Here is an 11,583-nt window from a genome sequence, read left to right on the forward strand (position 1 = left end):
TCAATGCAGTAGAACACTGATGGCACAAATGTCAAAATAAAGTTGTCCATGGTCCCTTTAAGGAAACCGGCTGGTGCCGCATCATGAAATGATGTCATCAGCCCCGCTTCCACTAATTGGCCGGGAAACGCGCTGAGCGGGCTTAACAAGCCCTATCAAGGGAAATTCATTTTCCAGAGTGGGATGGAGCCAGCAGCGGGGTCGCAACCTGCCACCCACATTGACTGCCACGGACCCGCCGAGTTCGGAGAGATTTAGGTGTCCTCGTACAGGAAACACAGAAAGCTAGCATGCAAGTACAGCAAGCAATTAGGAAGGCAAATGACATGTTGGCCTTTACTGCAAGGGGGTTGGAGTATAAGAGTAAGGAAGTTTTGGTACAATTGTACAGGGCTTTGGCGAGACCACACCTGGAGTACTGTGCACAATTTTGGTCTCCTTATCTGAGGAAGGATATGCTTGCCTTAGAGGCAGTGCAACAAAGGTTCACTATTGGGAATGGTAGCATTGTGGTTATGTTACTGGACTAGTAATCCAGAGGCCTGGACTAATCTTCTGGTAGACATGAGTTCAAATCCCACACATGGCATTTAAACTCATTTAAATAAATCTGGAATTAACAGCTAGTACCAGTAATGGTGACCATGAAACTACTGGATTTTTGCCATCTGGTTCACTAATTTCCTTTAGGGAAGGAAATCTGCCGTCCTTACCCGGTCTGGCCTATATGTGACTCCAGACCCACAGCAATGTGGTCGACTCTGAAGAAGCCACTAGCAAGCCACTCTGTCATATCAAAAAAACTGCTTTGATGGTCTGCTGCGGTTCAAGATGGCAGCTCACCACCACCTTCTCAAGGGCAATTAGGGATGGGCCTTGCCAGCGACGCCCACATCCCATGAACAAATAAATAAATAAAAACTAGATTGATTCCTGGGATGAGGAGAGATTGAATAGATTGAGCCTATACTCTCTGGAGTTTAGAAGAATGAGAGGTGATCTCATTGAAACAATGAAGATTCTGAGGGGGATTGACAGGGTAGATGCTGAGAGGTTGTTTCCCCTGAACTAAGGGCCATAGTCTTAGGATAAGTGGTCAGCCATTTAAGACTGAGATGAGGAGAAATATCTTCACTCAGAGGGCTGTGAATCTTTGGAATTTTCTACCCCAGAGGGCTGTGGATGCTGAATCGCTGAGTACATTCAAGGCTGAGATCGATAGATTTTTGGAATCAAGGGATATGGGGATCGGGCGGAGGGGCAAAATGGCCTACTCCTGCTCTTAATTCTTATGTTCTTATGTTAATTCGAATGACTGGCAAATTTCAAGTTGAATTGCACTTAAACGGGCTACTGTACCATTTTAATACAGTTGCTTAATTCAGATTACTGGATAATTCAAATTTTGGGAGGGCAAAAATCAACTTTGAATTATCAGGAGTAAACTGGACTGATGGGGGGCAAAATTCCCCTAGAGGGCCATTTGGGGCGCTAATTGCAAAAAGTTTGAAAAGTTAGCGCCGGGCGCCAAGGATTCTGAGTCTCACCTAACTTCCCTGACATCGCCCCAGGAAAGGAGAGGGGCGCTAAATCAAGCGCTAATGTCCTCAGTGGGGCGATACAGGGACGCTAACACCAGAGAACTGCTGAATTTCAGGTGAGTTCCAAACAGATTTGATCACTCGCGCTGCTTCTTTCCTGCTCTTAAAGGGGAGGTTCGGTCATTCACCAGATGCTCATTTGCAGCTTTGCTTGCTTCGAGGAGAACAGACCATCAAATGATTGAAATATATAAATCTCAAATCACATCCTAATGCAAATGAAGATTCCTAATTCAGCAGTAAACTCTGAAACCTCAAAAACGCTTCCAATAATCAAAAGGGCTCTTTTTGATCAGCAAGAAATTCGATGTCCTGGCCGACACAAACAACAACCGGAAGTGGATGCCTTTAAATAACGCTCCTCCATGGGCCTCCCGACCAAAACGCCTGCCGAACCTGACGCTAAAATACAGAGGCGCACAGGCAGGCGAAAAAGGGGAATTTTGCATTGGAAGCGCTAACGGCGCGATGCGCCCGGAGATGACATCATGATCTTTGGGCGCAGATGATCGGGGCGAAAACCGGTAGCACCGCCGCTAACCTCCAGACGAATTTCGTGGGAGGCGTGGTTATCGCCTCGGAGGGACGCAAAGCCATTTGCTCCCTGTTAGCGCCTCCCATCGGAGGCCCAAACGAGGGGAATTTCGCCCCCTTTGTTTTTTAAGTCCTCCCTGTGACACTGGCATGTATTAGGTCATTCTTGTTGGGTCTATTTGTGTAAGATGGAATTTATACCGTTTCTCCACGATGAGTTATGGGGTAAATACTTCATATCTACATAAACTGTACAATCAATAAAGATTTTGTGGTCTGACTGCTTTTTAACTAATGATTCACACGTAGTAAAAAGAAAAAGAAAGACTTGCATTTATATAGCACCTTTCATGACAGCCAAAATGAAGTACTTTTGGAGTGTAGTCACTGTTGTAATGTAGGAATCGCGGCAGCCAATTTGCGCACAGCAAGCTCCCACAAACAGCAATGAGATAATGACCAGATAGTCTGTTTTTTTGATGTTGATTGAGGGATAAATATTGGCCAGGACACCAGGGATAACTCTCCTGCTCTTCTTCGAAATAATGCTGTCGGATCTTTTACGTCCACCTGAGAGAGCAGACGGGCCCTCGGTTTAACGTCTCATCCGAAAAACGGCACCTCCGACAGTGCAGCACTCCCTCAGCACTGCACCGGCGTGTCAGCCTGGATTTTTGTGCTCAAGTCTCTGGAGTGGGACTGTGAACCCACAACCGTCTGACTTAGTCAAATAAATACAGTCAGACCCTATTTTGTAAGAACAAAAGGAAATTTATAAGGCTGGGTACCACAGCGTAAATTTTAGGGTGATACAAAGAACTGGATTTACTTAACAGAAAACAAGAATGAATTGTGCCACGCATTTTATTGTATGCCCCCTTGGTTTATCGTGCAAATGTATTAAATTACTTCAGAAATCACCAGCCCGAGTACTAAAGTTGATACATATTTTGCTCTGTAGATTTTTAAAAGTCTGCTTAAGTTCACAAAACAGTAACAAAATACGCATTGACCGATGCATAAAGTTAAATCTTAACACTAACCAATTCCGTAATTCATCACTTAGAATTTCTGCTTTTCTCGTATCATTTCAGAATCACGATCATTCCTGCATAGCCTGTCGGATAATCTACCGATCAGATGAGCATCACCCTCCCATTCTACCCCCAAAGGCAGACCTGACCGTGGGGCTGCACGGCCAGTGGGCGAGCCAGCGGTGTGAGGTGCGGCCTGAGGTGCTCTTCCTCACCCGGCACTTCATATTCCATGACAACAACAACACTTGGGAAGGACATTACTTCCATTTCTCGGACCCTGTGTGCAAGCATCCAACTTTCACCATCTACGCCAAGGGCCGCTACAGCCGAGGAATCCCTTCAACCAAAGTAATGGGAGGAACAGAGTTTGTGTTTAAAGGTAATATGAAGTTGATCAATTAATATTTTTGTCTGTGAACCCCGTAGAGGTTAGGGGAATTGTTTCTTGTCCCATCAGGAGCAATATCATCATTATTTGCACAAGCCAACTGCCCACTCCTAGTACTGATACTCACAGGGCTGGATTTTCATTGAGGAGGCGGGACTACAACTTTCGGGGTTGTAGTCCCGCCTCCATCGAGTTGTGGCCAACCCACGCGATTTTCACTTGATTGACCTTGTTGAGCCCGTCCAGCGGGCTCAGCAGGCCAATTAAGGGCCACCCGGCAACAGGTGACGTCACAGATTGACATTTCATCTGTCAAGACCTTTTGACAGATGAAATATCAGCGTTTGACAGCTGTTTGAAGCTGTCAAACACTGACAATCTGTACACTAAGTTAATTCCTTCCTCTCAGGATGATTTAGAGAGCTCTCTGGAACAGAAAGCTGAATGCTGCAATTTTTGACAGATCGCGGCCATTCTGCTTTCTGTGCCGGTGAGATGAGGGACTCCCGAGACCTGAAGGAAGGAAGGCTGTAAAGGTAAGTAAGGGTAAGTAAAACTTCTTTAAACACTTTACACACACCAAACACACTTACCTCTGCACTCATGCACCCATCACTCTCACCTGAACACCGGACATCTCGAACCCTCCAAGCCCTTCAGCCCGACGGCCCGCCTCGCTAACTTGGCGTGGTTTGGAGCTGTCGGGATTCCCACACTTCAGGAAAAAAATAGGGATTAGGCTAAAAACTGCCTTTTAACTACCTGTTAACAGGCAGTTAATTGGCACTAATCCCCTTCCCGCCTCAGGGAGGCGGGTCCCAGTGCGGGGTGGGTACCCGCCTCCTTTGAAACTGGCATGGAGGCAGGTTGGGGGCGGGATGGGTTCATGCCCCCCCCCCCCGATTTCGGGATTTTAACCCCCCACACGCCTCCAATCCCGCCTCCACGGCCCAATGAAAATCCTGCCCATAGTATTCGATTTAGCCATTGACTGCTCAGCTCTTCGCAAATGCAGTTATGAAGAGGTTAAACAATGCAATTGTGTAAAAAAAGAGTCGAGGTGAAACTGATACTAACCGCCAGTGTAATTTTTGGTTTTAGGCAAGGAAAGTAAAATCCAGTCAATTACAGTGCTCTTAAACGTGCAACACAAATCCAATGAAATATAAGTCCTATATAGATGAGCTCGGCATCACTGGTGCCAGGATTACCTTCTTCAAAGTTCCATTGGTCTCTAGCTTCTCAGTGTGACCTCAATGAAATTGAGGAAAAAGAAACACCCTCTGAGATATTGCGGTAAACTTTCGTCTTCACCACTTTGGCGGAGCGGATTGCCCATCCGCCATTAATCAATTGAATAGAAATTGGGTGGGTGCTATAACAGGTGGACGATCCACTCTGTCAGATTACCGCGGCGAAGAGGAAAAATTACCCCCACTATATCGATAGAACCATCTCTGGCTACTGATGGCCAGCTGAGCAAGGATTAACAGCCTTGGATGGAAACTTCTGCACTTGGGCCGAAGTCAAAGGCTTGGTTCCAGTCAAACCGCATTCTTAAGAAGAATTTGTGTGCTGTCCCGGAGAAGTTACTGGATAGCAACCAGGAGTGGGAGTCCGGGCTGATTCTTCCTATTCGTAGCTTCTTAAGAAAATCTTTGCTGCGTGTGCATGAATTTCTGATATGTGCTGCTGGCAGGGTTGCCAACTTTGGTTGCCTGCAATCCTGCAGGTTTCATCACATGACCTCCTGCCTTCAACTGCACCCCCCACCCCACTCTCCTGCCATTGGTCACCCAACAGATCCGTCCTCACAGCGCACCGCCTTCCCCAGCCAATTTGAAAGCCAATTGGATGATTCTTAACCATCAAAAATAACGGCCCGGATTTTGCGATGGTAATGACGGCGAACTGTCAGCATTCTTCGTCACTACCCCTCTGAAACTGACCGGAACTTCAGGATTTAACGCATGCGCAGATAAACACGGAGATCCTGAAGTTACAGTCAGTCATTCCCTGTTCCGCCACAGGGTGCACTGTGGAACTCCCCGTAGCCGGCAATCAGTGAAATCACTTGAACTGATGAAAACTTCAGCTTTTCCAACCTAATTGCGCTGTTAAATACCCCATTAAAAATTAAGCCTTGTTGGAATAAGTGCAACTGGGGTTTTAACGGCGTTTTAAAAAAAAATTCGTTCCTGGGATGTGGGCGTCACTAGCAAGGCTAACATTTATTGCCCATCCCCAATTGCCCTTGAGAAAGTGGCGGTGAGCCGCCTTGTTGAACCGCTGCAGTCCGAGTGGTGAAGGTACTCCCGCAGTGCGGTTAGGGAGGGAGTTCCAGGATTTTGACCCAGTGATGATGAAGGATCGGCGATATATTTCCAAATCAGGATGGTGTGCAACTTGGAGGGGAACTTGGAGGTGGTGGTGTTCCCATGCGCCTGCTGGCCTTGTCCTTCTAGGTGGAAGAGGTTGTGGGTTTAGGAGGTGCTGCCGAAGAAGTATTGGCTGCTGAACAACCATTCTGGATCTGAAAAACTAATTTTATATTTGTAGAATGTCAAATTTCTCCATTATGATAGAAAATTACTAGGTTTTAAAAAATAATTTTTAAATTTTTTTTTTAAGTTTGTTTTTGATTTTTAGCTTCTACCTAAACCATGTGTATGTCCCAATCTTTATTTTGCTCTCTGTAAAAAATTTTTTAAGTGAATTGAATCGGTGCTTTTTACGCTCTCGACCTCGCTCTTCAGCAGCACCGACTCACTCCAACTCAAAGCTGTCCTGCTCCGCAGTTCCATTTCATCCTTCGCCTCATCCGGCCCTTTAACAAAAAACTTTGTTTCTTCCTTTCAGGTGGCAAGGAATCGTGAGCTTCAACAAATCTTGGAAACCAACGCCCCTCCGGAACCTTCTTTCTCTCCTGCCTTCTATCCTATCACAGACCTTCCCTTTTGTTCTTTCCTCCCTCCCCCCTTTCCCTGCTTAAAATCTGTTACATCTCTACCTTTTTCCAGTTCTGACGAAGGGTCATCAACCCGAAACGTTAACTCGGTTTCTCTCTCCACAGATGCTGCCTGGCCTGCTGAGCAATTCCAGCATTTTCTGTTTTTATTTCAAATTTCCAGCAGGTGCAGTATTTTGCTGTTGTCTTTTTTATTTCATGGTTTGCTGTCTGGGGTAGAGAATTCTTCAATGTGATTGGCTGCTTGGACAGCTTGATGACATCACTGCTGCAGTGCGCTGGGGATCCCCTAGTGACAGCGCGACAATCAATTGAACGTCGAGAAAGCTTTACGTTCTCGCCACAGAGATGGCGAGATCTTTGCGGGACGCTTTCTTCGAGGTCAGCGGCGATCGCCGTCATTTTGCCGCTGACCGCAAATTCCAGGCCAACCTTTTTTATGCTGTCTCAATATTGTTAGAACTAATGAACAAAAGTGTTTAAAGAAAATGCAAAATAAAAACCCCACGTTTTTAAAAAAAATAATAACCCAATGATTTTTCTCCTGGGCTGCTCGTGGCAGAGTCCTGGAGATTAATCTTAAATTTCTGGAGACTCCTGAAGCGTTGGCAATCCCAGCTGCTGGCAAGTGAGGCTCCCTGTCGGCAGTGCGAGCTCATAAATTATCCCCTGTGAGTTATTCTTTCACCTCAGGCAAGGAGACGGCAGAAAACCATCGTCTGCTCTCATGGGAAACCTGGTGCACCTGTCACAAACACCCAGCGCGAGCACCCAGCGCTTGTGCTCACGTTACCATTAAGGCCGCCCACGTCACTGTTTCCGTGCCCGAGAGTGCAGAGCTGAATACTGCACAACTCCACAACAATGCTAATTTATTGCATTATGAATGATTATGCGCATGTGCTCAGCATGCATAGGACTGCCAAAAAGTGAAAAAATAAAAAAAAATTAAAAAAAAACACTTGCTGGCATTCCAGCTCCTGTAGCAATGGAATGACTGAGTGTTACTTTATCACACAATGCAGGCATTCAAATACTGGAAGCAAAAGCATTAGATGTATTCATAGGTTGTGATGTGTCCAAATGACTCTTTCCAGACAGGCTCCTACTGTTGCAAATTCAAACCACTTGACCTTTGACCTTTTTTTGTTACTTACAGGGCAATATACGAATTACATAATTATATGCCCGAGTGTAAAGACATCCATAATATGGTGGACTGGACACGACTTTTTTTTCTCTCTGTATGTCGGTATTAAATTTTATGTTCTACGTGCACACCTGCCGTTTAGGCCCGTTAACTTATTTCATTTCCCTCCCCATTTTTGAAAATTTATGAATCTGTTCTTTGAGGCAGCAAACTTGTGTCTTGTAGCTGGCGAGAGGCTCTGCACGAAGGAGAGCTCCACCAAATCAATAATGGCCTGGATTTTTTGTTTTAGGATCACACCGCCAGCATCCCGAGTCGAATGCGCACTTGCCTGCTGTGAGGCCCCAAAGGAAAAGTTGCTGTGAGCTGCTGTAGTGTTGAGCGCAGCGTAGTGGGTCCCGGGGCGCACCGTGCGCGTAAGCATATCTGGGAATCACGTGGGCCGGTGCTTTGACCAACAAACAGATGGTCTAGCAAAACTTGCACGTTAACATCGCGAGTGCTGCGCTTTCTTCTGCAAACTATTTGTTAAGAGCTGGAACTCCCTCCCTAACAGCACTGTGGGAGGACCTTCACCACACGGACTGCAGCGGTTCAAGGAGGCGGCTCACCACCACCTTCTCAAGGGCAATTAGGGATGGTCAGTAAATGCTGGCCTTGTCAGCGACGCCCACATCCCATAAACAAATTTAAAAAAAAGAATGACTCATGCTGACATCTCAGATTTGTAAATGCAAAAACATGCAGAACTGCACAAAATGTCTCTTGATATTTGTTGAGTTAATCCCCAACTAAGTCATGTCAAGTAGTGGAAACCATGGACAAAATCCTGTGGGTCATGTGTAAATGCTTCCATTTCTGGCCTCGTATACATTTTTAAATTACTTGGATTTACCAGGGGGCCCTGTGCCTCTTTGCACCAGCCGTAAAACTTTCATACCCAACTGCTGGGCCCTTGGTGGGCAATTAGCCCAACTCTGCACCAGCAATTAGGATTTCCATGTCGGTGCGGATCATCGGTCAAGTCGGAACTTGACACATCGCAAGCACACACGGAAAATCCCGAACTTGCTGTCCATTTCAAAGGCGGTATGATGGCGTACTCCGAGAGTACGCTGAGAGAACGTCGTCATACCCGCCCAAAACCCGGGCCAATGATTTTACTACAGGTAGAGTTTATTTCTGAAGCGGTGTGGTTGTCACTGCGTGCAAGAGATGACACAGGGGCCTCCTGGGTGCCTCCCATTTCCCACATTTTTACCTGAGCCAATCAGAACAAACATCATTGGGGGTGTGCCCACTACCTTAGCCAAGTTTTTGGTTTTTAAATGTATGCAGCTTGACGAGTGGCTGAGCAGCACTGTTGGAGGCGGGCTCTCTCGTCCCTTCAGTTGTACATCAGCTATAACACATCCATCTCACCGAATGTGCACAGAGTAAAGATGTGTATTCCTGAGAGTGCGTTAGAAACATAGAGAAATAGGAGCAGGAGTAGGCCATTCGGCCCTTCGAGCCTGCTCCGCCATTCAATATGATCATGGCTGATCCTCTATCTCAATACCATATTCCCACTCTCTCCCCATATAGATAGAAATCTATCTATCTCCTTCTTAAATATATTCAGTGACTTGGCCTCCACAGCCTTCTGTGGTAGAGAATTCCACAGGTTCACCACCCTCTGAGTGAAGAAATTTCTCCTCATCTCAGTCCTAAATGTCCTACCCCCCGTATCCTGAGACTGTGACCCCCTCGTTCTAGACCCCCGCCCCCAGCCAGGGGAAACATCCTCCCTGCATCCAGGCTGTCTAGCCCTGTCAGAATTTTATACGTTTCAATGAGATCCCCTCTCATTCTTCTAAACTCTAGTGAATATAGGCCTAGTCAACCCAATCTCTCCTCGTACGACAGTCCGGCCATCCCAGGAATTAGTCTGGTGAACCTTCGCTGCACTCCCTCTATGGCAAGTATATCCTTTCTTAGGTAAGGAGACCAAAACTGCACACAGTACTCCAGGTGTGGTCTCACCAATGGGAGAAGAAAAATGAACTCCCATTTAAAGCATTCTCGCTGCACTGAATAACTTTACTTCCATTGTTGGGGTAGAGTAGAGAGAACGTTACTCTGCACCTAAATCATACTATATGTGGCCTGGGACTACTTGAGGCTGATACTGGGTGCCCAAAATGTGAAAGTTTTCCATTTCCCACTGTTAAAATTCCTCGCCTTGATGAGCACAAAAATGCACCCAAGAAAACATCAAAATTAAAACCCACAAACATCCCCAACATTTATAAAACTATCTGAAATATCTTCACTAGGAGCAGTTGCCCACCCAATTCAGTGTGGGCAATAGTACAGAGGGTATAAGTTTAATATTAAATATTTGGCATAACCTTTTCCAATCTTGTTTCAGTGAACCACATGAAGGTGACGCCAATGGATACTGCTACTGCATCGCTCTTGAACGTCTTCAATGGCAATGCGTGTGGGGCCGAGGGATCCTGGCATGTGGGAGTGGAGCAGGATGTCACTCATACCAATGGCTGTGTGGCTCTAGGGATACGCCTCCCTCACACCGAGTACGAGCTCTTTAAGATGGAACAGGATGCTAAAGGTCGCTACCTGCTGTTCAACGGACAAAGGCCGAGTGACGGATCCAGTCCAGACAGGCCAGAGAAGAGGGCCACATCTTACCAGGCTCCTTTAGTCCAGTGTGCTGCATCTGCAGTAGGATTGGACGAGTCAATGGACGATAGTAAACAGGACAAATCCATCAAGAATGGATCGGAGAGAAATTACCACGCTGGCGGTTCTTTTATATCACTGTTTATTTGTGTGCTTCCTTGTATGGTCAAGCACGTCTTCAGCTAAGCACAACCTCGTCTTCCTATGGCTTCTCTGATGGAAAACTCTGTAACCAGAGTTTCTTTCTCCATCCAGTTTATTTACTTGATGCACTTCAATGCCTAAATACTGTTCCTCCATTTGAAGGCGTCAGTATGATTTTTCCACTTTGAACTCCCTCCAGTCAATTTCAGACATGGAACGAGTAGCATCTACTGCACAACAGTAACAGCACTTTATTACGATGGAAGATTTTATCCAGCACGCGCATGTAAAAAATGTACATAGTTTGCCAAGTATATTCAAGCGAGTGTCGTCTGTGGCATTCTCCTCCCAATGACTGTGTGCTTCAGGTAACTCCAGAGGGTACTTTTAATTGGTAAATTGAACTAGTGTTTGTATATTTGAATCAAGAATTTCAATGTGCAAAATCTGGAGTTGCAAAAACAAACTATGGCTAACAGGTAAAAAGGAGCTACTGTCTTCCATAAACAGGAACTCTAGTAAAAAATAATTAAGGTATTTTTGAAAATACTGTTCTACATTTTATTTTTCTTTACGTGGATACAAGTAATTATTTGTATCATTTCTATAAAAGTTAACAACATTTCTGCTGTGGATTTTGTGTGGCACTTGTTCTCCAGTTACTTTGTTAAAAATCTAGGTGTAGGTTCGACATTATTTATATACCAAGCCACCAGATATGTTTTTACTGGTTTGTTCTTAACTTTTGGCATAATTAATTTTTGTATGAGCTTAATGTGATTTCTAAAATCATATTTTTGAAAAGTGCATTTGGGCAATTATATAATAACTGAATCATTATAATGTGGTTTAAATATTTTCTGATTTAAATGTGTTGTCTGTTTGTTACTCCCTCTTCCTTAATCATTTCTACAAAAAAGCACAAAGGCTTCAGATCAAAACAATAGTGTTTCATAGTTTTCTTAAACTGCAAACGATAATTCCATAATTGTGCCTATGTGCCAGCAAAGGCATTATTCAAAACATGTCCTAATATTTAATTTAGTGCAAGGCTATTACAAATCATTTGAGAACCT

General features: G+C 45.1%; 1 protein-coding gene across 1 annotated transcript in view; it reads left to right on the plus strand.

Annotated features, from left to right (window-relative positions):
• LOC147114588 (protein APCDD1-like) overlaps positions 1–11,377 on the plus strand; it is a 44,377-nt gene extending 33,000 nt beyond the window's left edge. The window contains exons 4-5 of the mRNA XM_085992356.1: positions 3,230–3,551; positions 10,092–11,377. Of these exons, the coding sequence (XP_085848482.1) occupies positions 3,230–3,551; positions 10,092–10,549 (780 nt within the window). The 3' untranslated portion in view covers positions 10,550–11,377. The remainder of the gene's footprint in view (positions 1–3,229; positions 3,552–10,091) is intronic.
• Positions 11,378–11,583: the final 206 nt, after the last annotated feature.

The sequence above is a fragment of the Somniosus microcephalus genome, chromosome 7 (genome assembly GCF_052327205.1).
Source record: "Somniosus microcephalus isolate GS21.2 chromosome 7, FLI_Smic_1.0, whole genome shotgun sequence".
In the NCBI taxonomy this organism is placed as follows: Eukaryota; Metazoa; Chordata; class Chondrichthyes; order Squaliformes; family Somniosidae; genus Somniosus; species Somniosus microcephalus.